The following is an 18,628-nucleotide window of genomic DNA, read 5'->3' on the forward strand; positions in this document are numbered from 1 at the left end:
GTCAAAAACAAAATACATTTTTATCATTTCCAGAACATCCGAGCTTGAGGTGGTTGAAACGCACATTGGGATTGCTGTCAAGCGCTGCTGCCACCTTTGAGCAAATACATGATGCTTCTGCTCCATAACAGAGCGGTTTGGGGTTAAGTATTTGTTCTCCCCTCGCCCTGAGCTGATGCCTTAGAGGCTGCAGAGGCATGCGTGCCCTGATTGCATTGCTCATTAAAACATCCTCAGTGAAGGCTTGCGGTGTTCACTGTCACTGTGTGTGCTCCAGGCCTAGCGGCACCAGCTGAGTGTTCCTGTGGTAAGGTCAGGTAAGAGCTGTTTGTTAACCGCCTGCCAGAGGTAAGTGCTGCAGGGCCAGGCGGGGAGAAAACTGGAGTCACAAAAGCAGAAGAAAGGGAGCTGCAGGGCTGGGATTTGTCCTTGGCTGCTGCTGGGCCAGCTGCCCTGCTCTGAGCACAGGCTGCGCCTGAGAGGGCTGCTCAGAGATGTGACGGGTTGGCAGCCAGCTTCCTGCCGGAGTCAGGATCCCTTTATGCTGTATGGAGCAGATCCCAGGCAGAATTTCTCTGGGTAAAGTGGCAAAACATGAATATCCTAGAGCAAGCTGCTTGAAAAAGCCCTCATAATTAGAATGCAATATACTGGAAAAGCAATCTGCTGAACTTTTAGCCATCTGCTCGAAGGCCAAACATAGCTATTGTACACCACAGCAGTCAGCACAAGTGTTTCATCGTTTTTAACAACGAGCATGAGCTAGCTGAAACCTCACCTTCGGCTGGTTAATTTGCTGCTGTATGCATACAGGCAAGAGCTCAACAAAACAAAGCCGCTGTGAGTGAAGCACCAAAGTACTCCCTGAAAGGCACGCTGAAGTCACACGCGTTACGGGAACACTTGGCCGTGTGGGCGCCCGGCAGGCGGTTGTTTTACAACCCAGATGGGGTGGAGATGGGGGTTGCACGGGTCAAGGTTTCTTAGGCACAGCCTCGCCCCTACAGGTCAAACCTTATGTGCTTGGCAGGTGATACTTTAAAAAAAAAAAAAGCTTTAGTTTAAGAAAAGCCAACTCATAGTTAGATAATTTATTGCAGGCTAATTTACTATATAAGAGCAAAGTCCAAGTGTAAACCAATAATAAAGATAGTGTCCTATTCTAGGGGGCTGGCCAAACACCACGGAAAGCTTATGGCACCTGCGTTTCCTTCAGGGAGCAGGTGGCACAGGCAGCATGTACCCTGAGTAATACATTATAAAATAATGCAAAAAAACAAGCGTTTATCCACAAATCACTAGCACGGACTCAGTGAAAGCAGGCTGGCCAGCTCGGCTCACTAATTAACCAGGCACTAACTGCAGTGGCTGCCCTGTCCTCACGCTTGCCAGCCGCCCACTGACGAGACCGGGCTTCCTGACAGCTCGGCTACCACCAGGCTGCCCCAAAATGCAACTCATTCGTCAGCCCCAGTGGAGGCTCAGCACCACACGGCTGCAGGGATTAAACCAACCCACAACCACACCAGAAAACCACGCGTGGACTTCTGGACAGGCAGCTCACGCACTGGAGCCAGCAATGATGGTTACACAGCAGACTTTACCTTCACAGTCCTACTGCCAGAGCCGCTGTGTGCTGCTATGCACACAGTGAAAAGCTGGGGATGGTAAAGACGTAAACGAGCTCATCCAGCTAAAATTAACAGCACCTGCAGGCTGATTTTTATTTTCCTGGGGGCGGGGTCTGCGCTGTATTGCCCGTGTAACAGCCCCTCTCTCCAGGCAGGCGCCTTGTTCCTCGCCGCCCAGCAGGACACAGCATTATGAGCTGCCAGTTTGAGCACCTTGTTCTTGCTGCCAGCTTGGCTCACTGTAGTTCAGTACAACTGTAACCATTAATGCGAATTTTATCTCCTGGCTTGTTGATACAGGGCCGCTGGATTTCAGGGGTAGAGCGAGGCATTAAAATCCTTATAAAATAAGAAGCAGAACAATGCATTTAACACCAAGCCCCTTTAAGCCTGTGCCGGCACAGGCATACAAATAAAGGCCAGGAACCAGTTTTCACAGCACCGAACGTGGGCAGGTTGAGCGGCGCTCCGCCACCTCCCACCACATCCTGCACCCCGCGGCCAGGCCCCCACCTGCCCTGGCAGGTGCTGCAGGACGCTGCCCCGGGCTGAGCAGCCCAACAACCTCAGCTTGCTGACAACCTACAGGAAACGTCCTCCTCAACCAGCTTCCATTGGCTTGTTTCAGAGCCACACGGCCTGCTCTGCAGAGGCTCGCCCACGAGGACAGGCACAGTGCGTGCTGTATGAAGTGTGGAGCTGGGTGCCGAGGACACATCCTCCTCGCATGTAACTCTGAGGTGGGTCAGTGCCGCCCGGCTCCAGTAAAACCTGCTAACAGCTGCGCCAGGAGGCTGCGGCTCTCCAAGAACCTCGCCCTCAGCAGCTCAGACGAGAGCCGCCAGCCAGCAGGCGCCAGCAGCCACCAGTTATCCCACTCAGTGCCAACACATGCGGGGCTTTGCAGAAGCCAAGAACCAACAGCAAGGACTTCAGCAATACCAAGAGATTTGGGGTGCCCCCATCTTTAGAGGACCCAGCTGGAGACAGCTCTAAGAACCCAGATCTAAAAGTGCCAAGGCAACCAGGGCATCCCAGCTGGGGTTAGGCATGCTGAAACACCCCCTATTTCAGGAAACAGTCACTCTCTTTCCCAGGGCCCAGGTACAATATCAACCACGAAAAAAGCAGCTGCGCCTGCATAAAGCCCCTCAACACACCCCGAGGACCGAGGGCAAGGTTTCTATCATCCAAGCACTCCTCTGGTTTCTCTACAGGACCTCTACAGGTGGTAGAGGACAAGCTCACACCAGGAACTGGCCTGAAGCCAACCCAGTGCATTTCACAGAAGCCACCCAATGACCTTCAAAGGATGCTGAACATTCAGGTGTGTCTGCTCCTTGCCAGGGATGAAACAGGATTAAATTTAAAATCAGCACTCTCCTTACAAATCCCTGGAGCCACCCACCTGCCTTGCAGTCTGCAGCTATGCCTGCTCTAGTTCCTGTTCGGGGACTAACACCAGTCATGTTCAGGAAGTAGTGACAGGGATGAAGAACTGTGACCTTCTGACTCTGACCCCACAAACTGCTTCAGCCAGGAGAGGCTGAGAGCTGCTCCAGCTCCATGAAGCTTTGCTTCAGTCGCATGCATGCTGCAGAGCTCACATCAATGAAGTCAGCCGCTCCCTCCAGAAGCTTCCAAACGTTCCTGCAAACTGTCAGGAGTAAATGCAGCAGGCAACAGCAAAATCCAGTCTAATGCCCTGGCAGAGCACAAACAATTATCATCTGAACAATGTGTGCTCTCAGAGCATGGAGAACCAGGAAAAATTAAAAAAAAAAGAAAAAAAAAAAAAGAAAAGGAAGCAAATCAAGTGAGGCAGCCAGTTTTTCAAGGGAGAGCAAAAGCTCTCATTAATAACTCAGGACACAGTGCAGGCACAAAGTGTCCTGAGGATTTCAAGCCTAGAAGTTACAGACATCTACAATTTAATTGTCCTTCTACCCAGAAAACAAAGCAAAAAGGTTGATGAGAGGTGTCAGCCAAACACAGCTTGATTTGATGATCACAGACTGGTTTGGGTTGGAAAGGACCTCAAAGCCCATCCAGTCCCAAGCTCGTGTTGAGCTTCTCATCCACCACCACCCCCAGGTCCTTCTCCTCGGGGCTGCTCTCAGTCCATTCTCTGCCCAGCCTGTATTTCTGCTTGGGATTGCACTTGGTCTTGTTGCACTTGATGAGTGTCACACAGGCCTAGCTCTCAAGCCTGTCCAGGCCCCTCTCCTCCTTCCACGCAGCTTGGTGTTGTCCACAAACCTGCTTGAGGGTGCACTCCATCCCACTGTGCATGTCACTGACAAAAACGTTAAACAGCACCAGTCCCAGTACCAGCCCCCGAGGAACACCGCTCATCACCAATCTCAGACGTTGAGACCTTGCCTGCAGCTCCTTCAGTGAGACCAGACAGCCAATTCCTTACCCACCAAGTGGTCCATCTGTCAAATCCACGTCTCTCCAATTTAGAGAAAAGGATGCTGTGTGGGACAGTGTCAAATGCTTTGCACCAGTGCAGCTAGATGCCATCAGTTCTCTTACCTCATCCTCATCCTCCCTCCCAACTCAGGACATCCTGTGATTCTCCATAGGGACAGAGCAAGGCACACCGTGAGCAGCACATGACACAGGCAGTGCTCCAGAGAAAATCTTGGCACTGAGAGGTACCTCAGCACTCAGGGTCCAATCGCCTTGACCTTTGGGGTGGCAGTTTTGGACAAGAGATCCTGTTAATACCGCCTGTGTCAGAAGTGAGGGGGCTGATGAAGAGACACACTGGTAAAAACGCATGCTGAGATCACCGATTCACTTCACATCCATCATCCAGAAGATAATGGCAGTTCTGGTCCTTCCTCGTATCTGCTGAACCGAAATTGGCAGCTGGGAGATGGAAAGCTTTTTGATCCCTGTGTTAATTTAGAGCTGTCAGTCATCTCAGCACCTTTCAAGCAGCCGGACAGACCCCTCTCCCTGAAATCACCGTGAAACGTTATTGTCTTGACTCAGTGTAGGCATCCATGCACATGACACAGAGAATCTTTGCTGACCTCAATTTTCAGCATCCGTACAAAATACCAAAAATACCACTCTCCCAAAACACTTCGGTCTTATAATTTTCACAGGTTATCTCATTTTGAGGTCACTACTAGGAGCCAAAAATCTCTTCACTCATTAATTTTGTTTTGAACATCAATATGAACATGAAGTCTCTAGTGCATTTGCTAATGCCTAAAATGAATTTCAGCTACACTTCACTCAGCACTTCACGAAATAATTAGACTAACACATCCCAAACCTACCATCCTTCCAGGCAAAAGCAGTATAGGAATGAAAACTGTTGTCAAATAAGAGGATCTAATTCGTTGCTCATAATGAATTATTTTCCCACATGTACCCAAAGAGAGTTTAGTCCCAGAAAGTTTGTTCAAAAAAAAAATCAGAAGTCAGTCACTCCTGCCCCTCTCTAAAGCATCACACACTGTAAGAAATACAGCTGTTCAGGCTGCCCAAGACAGAACTATTTCTGAAGCACACACACACTCTTCATGTGTCCAGATTAATTTAAGTACAGCTGGGACAAAAACAAAACCCTACAAACAAAAACAAACAAACAAACAAACAAAAACAAACAAACAAACAAAAAAAAAACTTTGTAACAGAAGGTTTCATTAAAGAAACACTAGAGAATAACAGTAGATATCCTGCCTTTATACTACATGCTGATAACAGAGTCATCTCAAACACTGTGTATGGTTACGATCAACTCAGAAAATATGGTAAGAGAAGAGCAATGGAAGCTATTTGGAAATTGAACAGTACATTAGAGAAATCTGAACTTCAAGCCGGGTATAAATGAGAGGACATGACAATCACCACTATGACACAACAAACAAAACACCAAGAAAGCAAGATTTATGCTATTGACTCTGTAACAGTACAAGAAAAACAAGTGAAACCAAAAGCTTATTTAACATAACAAAGAAACATTGCTTATACACAGCGCATAACTAACATGCTGACTCAAGCCACTGATTTCTGAAGCACAGATATCTGCAGGCCCGCTAGAAGGTACAGTTTCAGTAAATCTTGCTACTCCATGGCATAAGCTAACTGCTCGGTAGCTGAGGCGAAACATACTACCCCAGGGCTCTCTCACCAGAAGCCCTGCTCTTTGGTCACCATCAGGAAAGCTCACTGGCCTGGAAGAGCCACTCGAAAAAAAACAAAGTGGAAGGTCCTGGCACCCACCTCACATGAAAAAACTACAACATGGCAGCAAGTACGGCTTTCTCAAGGTTCCCAAGTAACTCACTGAGCCACCAGGATCACTGCCTCTGTGTTTCACCTATATCTTGAGGGACATATATCTTGCCTGCCTCAAAGCTGAGGAGCTCTTACAAACATGATTGTGACACCCTTGAACCAGTCACCTTCGGTACAGACAAGATGCTAGGTGCAACAACACGGGTGTTGATAAAAGGGCACAAGTTGCAACCATGTCCTGAATGCTGGATAAAAACTCTGAAAGAGGCCCCTGCTGCCAGCACCTGAAGTATCTTGGTAAAGCTCTCCAATGCCACAGATACCATGAGGGCTTCTTGCCAGTAGCGACTTAAGGCTCTCCAACCTACTCTGAGAGCATGGAAAGTTGCGGTCCTGAGCTGACAGATTAATGCAAATACAGGAGGAAGCGGTCACAAAGTGAGAACAAGAACTTTTTTTCACCCACGCCATGTACTCAGGTGAGGAAGCAACAAGCAAATAAATGAAGCAGAAGGCAGCCATCATTTACAGCTCTTCCTGGGCAACCAAGATGTTCTGCAAGGAAGCATTTGGCCATGAGACCCAACAGGCTACACCTGGCAACAAGGTGAGAGTCATGACAGACCAGACTAACAGCCAGCCAGTGGAGGGAAGGGGTTGTCCTGCTCTGCTCTGTGCTAGTGCGGCCTCACCTGTGTGCAGTTCAGGGCACCACAGCATAAAAAGGACATACAACTTTTAAGGAGTGTCCAAAGGAGGGCTACCGAGATGGTGAAGGGTCTGGAGGGCACGATGTATGAGGAGCAGCTGAGGTCCCTTGGTTTGTTGAGCCCAGGGCAGAGAAGGCTGAGGGGAGGCCTCATGGCGGCCTGCAGCTCCCTCACGAGGGGAGCGGAGGGGCAGGCGCTGAGCTCTGCTCTCTGGGGACAGCGACAGGACCCGAGGGAAAGGCATGGAGCTGGGACAGGGGAGGGTCAGGCTGGGGGCTAGGGAAAGGGTCTGCACCCAGAGGTGGTCGGGCACTGGGACAGCCTCCCCAGAGCAGTGGTCATGGCATGGAGCCTGACGGAGTTCAAAAAGCATTTGGACAACGCTCTCAGGCATAGGGTCTGATTTCTGGATGGTCCTGTGTGGAGCCAGGAGTTGGACCCAATGATCCTCGTGGGTCCCTTCCAATTTGGGACATTCCATCATTCTGTGACTCTGTAACACCCTACAAAAGCCCAACAAAACAAGAACACCACCCCATCCACAAGCAGTGGCCTTGCATGCACCATCACAAGCCCCTGTGCAGACCATGGCTCTCTGTGCTGACAGGAATCATCCTGCCCAGGCAATGGCAACCCTCCCACAGAGTCGTGTTCAAAGTGCCTTCTGGATGAGGCCACTGAGCCTAGAAAGCTCCATACCCCTCTGGGACAGGTCAGTATGGGGAGGCCAAGAGCTTGTTTCAAGTCTCAGAGATCCTCTGCGATTACAACACTCCTGCTGTGGTCTGAACCCCAAACTGTCATGACAGGACCAGACTCCTGGCACCTGGCTGACCACGTCCCCGTTCAATAGCTGGACTGAGTAAACCAGGCAGGCCACAGTTCCCAGATTGTGGCTAGCTACTCTCGGCACACTGTCCCTCTCCAACACAACGGCAATAACTACTACTGAGATCAACACAGAGGGAAACTTGCCCACATGGTAACATGATATACTTACAGATTTATCATTCCCCATCTCTACACCAATGCACTTCAGGGTTAAGGAGGGAGAGGGACAATCCTGCTCTTACTGAAGCCAGAAGATGCTGGTGACTTCAAAGAGCCCTAGACTATGGCCAACATCCTTTCAGGTGACCATCACCATTCTGACTGGCACAGCTGCTAGCACACGGTCATCATGCACAGGGCCTGAGCCTGCAGTGTTATCACAACACAACACAACACAAAACCGACACTGATAATGATACCACACTTTGATTAATTGCTTATTATTAATAATGAAAGACAAAGTGGTTTCTGGAGCTTGATAAACTCCTAACTCAAGATAACCCTCATCATTAGGATCTACATGTATGCTGGACAGGAAAGCATGTGTGCAGTCTTGTATCCATATTAACACAAGTTTGGATTTGTTCCCCCCCTCAACCCTCACACTCCATGTACATTTCAACACATATATGCAGATGGCTGACTTAATAATTACTGCTAGTTTAGAGTATCCAGTCAAGAGAGTTGCATTGATGAGAGAAGGTGCAAACGCTATACAGGAAGTACAAATATAGCTAATTATTTACCTACCTGACCTCTGAGAGAGAGGTGGGAGGCGCAGCTGGCTGAGGTCGGTAACAGGAATTCATGTAAAAATATATTTGCATCACCCAGCAGTGTGCACTACATGAAAACAGTGCTTCTCTTACCATGAGAAAAGGTGCAGAACTCCTTGCTTAAGAAACAAAAGGAGATACCATGCTTCTGCACAACTGACAGCACTGCTTATTGGTTTTGCTGTATGAGGTATTACCGCAGGCTTTTCTCTCTCCTCTTTCCTTTAGTCTGCCCACAGAGCAGCTGAGTTGCACATAAATTGCTGTTGTACTTCAGCACAGGGGTAGAGGAAATAGGACCTGAGGTTTTTGGTTCAAAATGAGAATATGTCAAGCGAAAGAAGACAGCAGTGCTCTCAAAGACACAAACTGGGCCTCAGATGAATTATAAAGAAGTGCAAAGCTGTCCCTCTGCCTTGACCTCCCCTCTGCAAAATTACCTTGCTCAGTGCAACATGGACACATGCCAAAAGCCAAGCCCTGTTTATCACATAGGTTACCTCCGGGGTAAGGTGAAACTTAAAGAGCTTTGGGAGCTGCTTGGTTCACACTCGTTAACTTCTCCTCTCTGGCACTTATAAACCTCCGACTTGGCAGAGCGAGGGGCAGCTGGACCTCGGATCTTACCCAGAAGAGGAAGCACAAGAGCTCAACTATTTCACAACTCTGTTTAAACAAGGTTCTAGTTTAGTTTGCCTGTCTGGCCCACAAGTATAATAATTATACAACTGATGTTCAAAATTAGGCTGCAAGTGACCCAATAATATCATAATTTAATTTTAAAAAAGGATAAATCACCAACATGTGTTCAAAATCCATCTCTCTATTATTGCTATTTTTAATTTTAATTTCTTTTCAGATGGGCCTACACAAAAAGATTACTTAATTCTCTCTATAAGTGTATATACAGCCTCAGGAAACGTTTTGAGACAGAATTCCAGTGCTGGCTAACATTTGCTGATATGCAAAAACATCACCAAATGAGATGAAGTTTTCCTACACTCCAGATTCTTTCCAACCTGTTCTCACAGCTGTTGGGTAAAAAGTGTCAAAAAGTTAAAATGGAGACGCACTTGAATCATAATAACCATTATCTGACAGGTCTCTCTAGAAATCATTTTGTACCAGGAGAGACTGAAATTTCCAAATGACAGCCAAAAATAGTGTTTTGATGAAAACTTGAAAAACAAAACAAAACAAAACAAAACCAACAACTCAAACCTTCAAATTTTGTATTTTTTTTTCACTGGAAATTATTAAAAGCATCTTACCCTGGATTATGCAGCTCAGTATGGGCCCCTAATAGAAGACTTCATTGCAAAATTGCCGTATGACTGAGTGAAACAATGGCTTCTTTATTAATATTTTAAAGACTCCTGAGGGAAATGCTGTACGGCTGAAATGCCCTCAGTGAAAGGTTCATTGCCATGCTATGCACTTCTGCTGTGTAATGTTTTACAAGCTGCGCTGCCCTGTGAATGGGGAGAGTTAGTTCTCAGCTGGTAGAGGCAGCTTGCATAATACCAGACAAGTTAATCGGTAACAAGCAATGCAGGAGACCTTTGTTCAGAATGTGACATACACAAATTCCACAGTAAGCACATTGACGCTTCTGAGAGTTACTCATTGACATGCTTTATTAAATTGCTTGGACTATACCTTGATGCACCAACAAGATTAGTGTAACAGAGCCGCATCCCTCTGATGCCTTCCGTCCTAAACTGTTACAACCTAAACCCAGCGACCAGCTCCCTGCTGGCACAACAGCATTTCCAGGGTGGATGATAGCCACCACCTTGCAGCACGCCCACGTGTCGAGACAATGGCAGCGGGCAGGGAAGAAAGCAGCGAGCAGAAAAAGGCGAGTTGGCAGGGAGCAGAGTGCTTCTGTAACAGGACTCCGTGCTTAGGGAAATGGTTATGGGATGCATCTGTCGTGTTCCCCCGCCGCAAGGTGAGTGCCTCCCCGGCCACTCTGAACAGCTTGCTAGAACAACCCCCTCCTCCCAGCCTCCTCAAATAAACGCAAAGGGAAAGGAGGTACAAGGTGTGCTTCTCACGGCACTGTTTGGAAAACCAGAGCAAGGTACAGCTGGCTTCTGGCAGGTGGAAGGCAGCTGCGCTAAAAGCCCAGGAGCAGCACAGCTCTTAACACTCATCAGAGCACTTAGGTAATACAGAGTCCAAGAAAAACAGTGCTGTTTTGCATCGCCCACAGCACTTGTCTGGACAAAATGCATCTGGTGAACTGGCCCATCCTGTCACTGCTTATCGTATGACATTGCCTCCCATCTCCCCGAGGCTGGATTCAACCAGCTGAACTTCCTACTGCCAGAACTTGTCCGAGTCTCTGCCTGTCAGACCACCACAGGTAGCCTGTGCAGGTGGATGATACTACTTGTTTGCTCAGAAACAGTAAGCCCGTCTCACCGGTGTGAGGCTGTGCAGGGGAAAAAAGAGCTTCCAGCAGTAGTTCTGCCCCCAACAGCACCCAGCAGCCGTGTGGAGCTCTGAGGAGTCAGTGGAAAGAGCACTGATGGAGACAAAAGACCCAGAAGAAAGCTGGCACATCCTCCACTCCCATAAAAACTGGCTAAGCAGCTCACCCTCCTCTGCTGTTTCATACATGGCCTACCAGACACACAAAGGCACAGGTAAGCACACTCCCACAGCGCTTGCCATGTTATCGGCCACTGGAAGAATTAGTCACCTAATAACGTTATCTCCCTCAGCAATGGGGAGGTTATCCCACCCAAAATTCACATTTCGACCATGTTGTTGCACCAATGGCAGCATCCTCTCCCTATATGTATTTATGTACACACACACATGTATATACAGGTATGACAGCATTTTTCAGCAATGCAAAGAAGCCCCAGGAGACCGACTCTGCCCCATACAGGATGGCACAGGAAGATAAAGCTCACGTGGACAGCTCGGACACTCAGGCTGCATCTCAATGAGGAGACCTTTCAGGTTACCCCAGAGGCATGCAGTCTATCGCCCCCCAAGTGTCTGGCTGCAGTACAAATGCCCTTCAGGAACAAAAATACCTTGAACTGCACAGTTCGAGCAACAATTTGCAGGCCGAGCATGACAAAATCCCCAAATACTGGTTTTGTAGTAACTGAGGGTCTAGGGTAGCAGTTTTTTAATGCCTTCAGATTACATGGATTCCTGCATAATCTGGAAAGTGTTCTGCCATTTAAGATAACAAGGAGCTAACGTGTGCGTACAGCACCACCTCCTGTGGAGAGTTCATTCATTTTACCTCCAGTGATGTGAGACCTTCACTGACTGATTTTTAATTTTCTTTCACTTCTTTAAGGGGACATATAAATCATAAAGCCTATTAGCCACAGCACTTTATATCAAGTACTTCAATTAAAACTAGCCTAGAAATGACTAATTTCAAGAAAACTTGTTTGTCTAGGGAATGCTGATTCATTAGATCTGATAGTTTGCAAACACTTATTTCAACAAGACACTTATCAGAAATGTTCCTCAGGTCCAAGGCGGTGAGTTGAGTCAGTGCGTAAATGCAAAACTGTCCCTGGTCTGTTAAAAAGAGAATGTATTTGGCATAGAAAACATGCATGTTCCAGTCCTTGCTCTATTCAGATGGAATATGAATCCAGGTGAATACTGTAATTGTTTGCTTGGTTGAAATAGTACTTGCTTTACATAAAATAGAAAAAACCTGACAAGACGTAGAGTGGCACCTGCTCTGTATTTGGGAAACAAATGCAAACCCCTGCTCTGAACAAATATCCTAGGCAACAACATCAGGATATGAAAAATAAAGAATGTGTGGCTTTAGCTGTTACCTGTGAAACCCCACCATCTCGTAAACACTCCATGTCTAACAGAATCCTTTCTCTACTTCCTCCTTCCTCTCCTCTCCCCATTACAATGGAAAACTTACAGCAAAGCTGAGAAAACAGACTGTTCTGAGCTATTTGTGTCTGTCCATTGTCACTTGTGAAAATACATTTTGTACTGACAGAAGACACACAAGTATATGAAATCAATAAATAAGCGCCTGGCCCAGTAAGTCAAAGTGCTCATCCAAGAGCATTCAGGGCAATATTCTCCTTCCTCTTGTATCCGCATACCAAGAAAAAAAAAAGTAGTTACAGCTTTACAACTGAAAATACACAGATTTTTCCACATGGCCAGTTGCATTTTAGACTCAACTGCATCTCCCCTCATCTCCTGCGCCAAAGTGAGTTATTCATTAACTCTGATATGCTTCAGTCACTGCCCAAAACGTGAAGTAGTTTGTAGAACAAAGACAGGAGTTAAGGGTCAAACTGGTGGGAGCGAGTGCTGCTGTTTGGTTTTCGGGGTTTGGCTTGTTTGTTTGCTTGTTTTTTAGATTAAAAAGTGAACTTTCCTTTTTCCAGGTACATGGAAAAGGAGTCCAACAGAAAACACTGGAAAACTACTGCACTACATTAATTAAACACACATTGTTCTAAAACTAGGTGTGTAAGCTGATCCCTGGTTAATTAGCCCTTGTTCCTGAGAAACGAGTTGAGAGTTGCTCTCTCTCCTTCCCCCAAGTACTCCTTCCTTGGTCATGATTTTGGGGAGAAAGTTCACTACCTTCCCTTTCTAGTGACCATCAACTAAGTATGAACCACTGAAGTTACCTAGAGTTTGACTATTAACTTCAGCAAGCACCTGATCCTCAGTTATCCAACTCATCTCCTCGGGGCACTGCTTACCCTGCAGATGTGCACACACAACATGAGGCCACAACAGAGCTGGGGCTGCGGCAGGGACCCCTAATAAGCTGTTTTAGCATTAGTAGTGTAAGTAGTCTGCACGCTGGCTGACAGATGCAGCTAAGGCTGTCTTTGTACAAACCCGCTGGGCTCATTTCAAGCTCCAAGATACTGGAGGATCTACTCTGCAGCTCTTCAGCCTGTAAGAAGAGGCTGCATTGGAAATGGGAACATCTGGAAAGGGATGATTCAGCCATAGATATGTTAAAGGTTGTACAGGAGCTCTGAATCAAAGGCAGTAAACAGCATTATTCACTGTCTATCAGACTGGCTCTGCCTGCTTTTGGGCCTGTAGCAGTTGGCTAAGGCCTACCTCTCTGGTTGACCAAGAGTTTCAGAAAGCTTACAACACAGCATCTTCTCTCTCTCAAAAAAAATAAAATAAAATAAAAATTATTGGTCTTAGGGGAGGTGCAGAACATGGAAGGATTCAGAAGAGTAATTAAGCTATTTCCTATTCTGCAAAGAAAAAATAAAAATATTAAAAAAATAAATAGAAAAGTTCAATGTGTTAGTAAGTAGGGAAAAACAAAGAAACAAACAAACAAACAAAAACAAAAAAACAGTGTTAACAATTTCATGCCATTATTTGTACTAAAGCTTCTGCAATTTCTGTTCTAGAACTAGTTGCATTTAGTATTTCGTTTTGGAGAAGATAAATATAAGTCAGAGCATCTTCATACAGAATTTCAGAGCCAAACACTTCCATGCCAAAATTTGAAAAGTGGCTTGGCCAAGCTCACATAAAATCAGCACCAGAGTTAAAAATGAAACTGAGGTTCTTTGGCCTGAATTCAGATCCCAAACTTACCTTTTCCATCAGCAAAAAGGAATGCAATAATTTGCATAGAGTCTGGGGTTTCAAGCTATACTGAGTCATATCTGAAACAGAGCAGTAACACTGTACAAACAATGCCACCCGAAGAAATGAAAGAGATTGCTAATGATTAAATCCTTTTCATCGGGGTTTTAAAAAAGGATCGTTCATCTTTGTAGTACAAACCCAGTAGCCTAGATTTCTCTCTGAAATTTCAGTCTACAAAGATATAGCAGCGGTACGCTTACTCCAGATTCCCTCTCTACTAATCTGTTATCCAGCAATGATACTGTAAAGTTTTTATTGGAGCAGCAGACTTAACATCTCAGCAATAACAACATCTGCTACCAGAACATGGACATGACGAGTGCACACTAACACTGCTGAAAGAATCAAGTTCCACTGTTACATGTGGACACCAAGCCAACACAAGACTGCCGAGGTCCTTCTCCTCTACAACAAGCTCCTTATCTGAGTTCACCTCCTCTGAGGCTGGGGATAATTGCTCCGTTAAACTCAATACATTAAAATATTCAGTTATCCATTAAAGAATTAAAACACTCACTATCATTCACTGAATGGCATATTTCTTAAAAACATCAGTTTGGCCCGGTGCCTTTGGCTGAAGTTTCTTTCTATGGTTGTCTTGCACGCCACAGAGTCGCTCTGCTCTAGCCCAGCGCATGTGGCACTGTTACAGCTACTGGGGCTCGGAGTGTGGAAGGTCTGATTTCTGCTTGACAAGCAAATCAGGTATCTGTGACTGGTTTTGAGGTCCTCCCACAGAAAAGCTTCTAAAGGAAGTCTCTCACAAGGATTATCTCTGCACATACTGTATCATTTCTTCTTCATCAGCTGTGGCAAGCTCTTCCACTTAAACAAATCCAGACGATTTTTTTTGTTTTGTTTTGTTTTTTAATTTTGCTTACCTACAACATTTTCAGGAAGCTACATTTCCTACAAAACACAGATTTAAGGAAACTCCAAAACATACAGTTCCAGCAGTAAAAAGGTCTCCATATTTTACATGACAACATTAATTTGCTAAACAATGACAATAAAACATTTGCTGCTCTGTCACATTCATTAAAGAACGCTAACTGATGTCCTTTAAAATTGCTGGTTTAACATGGACTGTATATAAGAAACTACAGACAGTTGAAGAACCACACTCCATGTACAATTATGCCTAAGTTAAAAAATAAATAATTTAAAAAATAGAGAGAGAAAGATTTAGATTTAGATGGAAAAACAACAAACTGTTAAAATGACCAGTCTGCCATGGGAACTGCGAAGTGTACAGTCAAGAGCAATACTAGATCAAGAAGTTTTGAATAGGCTGTGGGATTCAAAGGACAAACACACGTAGTGGAGAACTTGAGAAGGAACTTGAGAAGGAACTCCAGCCTTAATTTTTGTTTTGGAGAAGCAATTCAAATGCTTTGTCCCACACACCTTGCTCACAGTAGCTATATACTCATTTTAAACCACCAGCAAAATGGGGTTTTAGCTGCTTTGCAGCAGTAGGCAGCATAAAGGAGACAGACTGAACACGAGAGAAAATTCTGCTGAAGTACTAAAATGCCTTGTCAGTGTTGATGAGACTTATTTTTCCCTTGTAGGTTACACCTTTTTACTGCTGCCATCTAAAAGCCATGACGGATAGATTTTAGGCACATGGTGATAAATACCTGTTTGCTTGTTTAAATCCAGACACCTTGGGCAGAAATGAAAAGTTGTCAACTTTTAATGACAGCTTGGAAACGGTTTAAAAAGCTTTAACTTTGTCGATGTTGGCTGCAATTCTCAGTTAACACTATGCTACTCTTTAAGCTAGATGCAATTTCCTGGCAAACAGCACTTTAACCCACACATCTAATTTTACTTCATGAAGGGAGATCATGACGCAGTTAGCTCTTCCTCTTCCCTCAATGAAAAAACACTTTTGGCAGCATAAAATTATCCAAGCTAGGAAAACTCTTGCTGCTCCATCATAGTGATACACTCTGACAGCAAACCACTCGCAAATACACGTAGGAAGTACAACAGAAGCTATGCAAGCACTGGAGAAACATCTGCAGTGATGAAGAGATCCATCCAAGATATGCTGACACAACACTTCAGCCCCCCTTGTTCAGACCTCATCTTTGGGGTATGGCACTAGGTGAGTCAGCTTGTTGTCGGTTTCACAGTGAGTACTTATGTCTTTATGAACTCCCTTAATTTATTTTTCTCATTTTATTGAACTTTAATATAAGCATACAACACCAACATCAAGTAATAATTAGTAAGTTACCATAAAACACAGGAAGTTCCAACTGATGTGCATAATTATCACCATCTACCAAGAAAACCATTGCCTATGTGGAGAACTTGAATCCCTAGAGCCTGTGATATCCCTGGCCCAACACAAGCTCTCTGTAGAGACAATCCAGACTGGGAGTGACGGTGGTTATCCAAGAAGATGTCCTTACAGAAACACTGTTAGGCGTTGGTATCCAGTTGCAAGTATACATTCAGCCACACAGAAGACTTAACTTTAATTTCAGCAAGTATTTTATTGTACTATATTTGCTCAAGAAAAGTGCATGGATACGTTTTTACAGTATCCTAATTAAATGAGTTAATTGCCCTTAATAAGCTCTTTGCTTTTGTTTCTCATTGTTCACCGGTCTCCAGCAAGGCTATTCCACATATAAAACACTTGAACAGCTTAAAATAGTGTCAAGCTCACCTTTTCACTTAAAATTTCCTACAATATAAAAGCATATGTTAATGTAGCAGCTCTTACCTCCAGAAGTCCATCTTCAGGGAGGTCTGTGCAGTGGACAGCATTCTGAATCTTGTTCTTCCCGAAGACAGCACGCAGAGTTCCAGGTCGGAGATGACGGGCTATTTCCTGTTGAACACAAGAAAATCAAAAGACCTGGTGAATGACATGATGCAGTAGAATCTTATAAAGCAAAACATTATTATTATATGCAAGCATGTGTGGTACACTGTAAAAGAAAATGAGGAGGGAAATTCCAGCTTGCACTACACAGGCACAACTGCTGGAAAGCCATGGCCAAACCTGTGAAAACTGCTTGAAACTGGGCTAAATAAGTCACGTTGGGTGGGATGCAGGACATTCCATATTACAGATCCACCCTCCTGGCATTTGTATTAATGTAGTTAGTTCGTGTTGACAACTTTGCAGCTCTCAAGCACAGAATGTTCCTGTCCTGAGTGAGCAGACACTAGCATGCCACCTTGCAGACTGCCTCCGCTACCACTGTACTCTCTGCCTCAGTACTTGACATTTGTGAGACTGAACTACTGAGCAGCCAGGCTTTCAGCCTTCATTGCTGCTGTGCTTCCATGCAGTATGATTCCAGACTCTTTACAACATGCTCTGGTCTTTGTAGTTGACATTTCAACCCTCTTTTCTTTCTCCATGATACCAAACTTCTCCTTTGCCTCCCTGACTATATTTTTTTTTATTATAGCAGATACCACTCAGATCTTGAGACAACACTCTTCTCCCATCTCTTCAGCAGGGTGAATCTCCCCATCTTCTACCTCAGAGAACTGCTTTCATTAGCTCTTACCTCCACTGTGCTCTTTCTTTCAAGTGCAGCAGCCATGCTGCACTTTTTTGCACTACCTCTTTGCAGACTTACCTTTGGACCTTTATCCTACGCCAACCATGCTAAGCCTTGTTGGTCCCTCCTCCCAACGCAATGGAGGTTTTTTCCAAACCTCCCTCATGGACAATATGCCTCCTTTAAAAACTAAGTGTTGATGGCATTAGCCCAACTACCCCTCCTTAAAGCCCTTTTGACATTCTTCCATAAGTTTCTAGGGAGCACTGCTGCCAGCAAGGGGACAAGGCTGATGACAAGCTGAGGTTATAGCTACTGAACAACAACAACAAAATATTCTTCCTTGCCAACATAGCACACATCAGCCACTTTCTGACAAGACACCAGGTTTATTAGGGTGTAATCACTTTGGAAGTGGCCGGTGCAGTTTTGCTGTGCCCCTCCCAGATGTTTGTTTCAGTGTCACAGCCAGAGGTTACTGCCCCCACAGCCGACTCACCAGACTGGATTGTCTGAGCGTTTCTTAACTTTCGGTGTCAAGTGGGTTCAAAACAACTTCAGTTGTGGCTCCTGTCTGACCTGGAAAACTTTGCACGGGTACAGATGAGGACCACTTGCAAGATGCACACTTTCATCTGAGAAGGCAGTGAATGTTTTAAGCTAGTCCCAGAAGACCTCAGAAGAATATATCTGCCAGAAACCTTCAGCTGCTTTCCAACTTCACCCACTTGTCACGTCTCATTCATAAACTAAGGCAACTGGACTTTCTGGGCAAGACCTTCTCTTAGCCCAGCAAGCCCTAGATATTTTCCTGTAATAACAATTAACAATCATGGTGACCTAATAAACCTAGATCCATTTCCTGTGATGATCTGCTACCCACCTGAAAGGCAAATTGCTTTAATGTTTGAAATGTGTATAACCCAAAATGTACTACAAGATGTTTCAGTTCCCCATTGCTACCATGTGTGTATTGCAGGTTATACAGGATCTTTGAAGATGGATGCCTGCCAGGGATGTCTGAATAAGATAATCTTGACATCAGGCAAATTTTGTTTCAGAGGAAAGGTCAAGAGTCTCATATTAAAAAAAAAAAAAAAAAAGACTACAGTAGAAAAAAGCCACCTTATTCTCCTCACTAAAGCCCTGTGATAAGAAAATTCGCTGGAAAAACAAAAGTCGCATACCAGTCAACTATAGCTACACAACACTTAAATCAAGCCTTCCTT

At 45.2% G+C, this 18,628-nt stretch overlaps 1 protein-coding gene and 1 long non-coding RNA gene across 5 annotated transcripts in view; one reads left to right on the forward strand and one right to left on the reverse strand.

The window, feature by feature from the left end:
* Positions 1-18,628, reverse strand: part of NME7 (NME/NM23 family member 7) — a 93,143-nt gene that overhangs the window by 269 nt on the left and 74,246 nt on the right. For all 4 annotated transcript variants that reach the window (XM_084523151.1, XM_084523152.1, XM_084523153.1 and 1 more), the window contains one exon: positions 16,607-16,714. In XM_084523151.1, coding sequence (XP_084379277.1) covers positions 16,607-16,714 — 108 coding nt within the window. The remainder of the gene's footprint in view (positions 1-16,606; positions 16,715-18,628) is intronic.
* Positions 5-14,390, forward strand: LOC311438640. The gene is made up of 2 exons (XR_014694237.1): positions 5-10,862; positions 12,615-14,390. It is a non-coding gene; the product is annotated as an uncharacterized lncRNA (long non-coding RNA).

The sequence above is a fragment of the Aythya ferina genome, assembly GCF_964211825.1.
Source record: "Aythya ferina genome assembly, chromosome: 1".
NCBI classification, from domain to species: domain Eukaryota; kingdom Metazoa; phylum Chordata; class Aves; order Anseriformes; family Anatidae; genus Aythya; species Aythya ferina.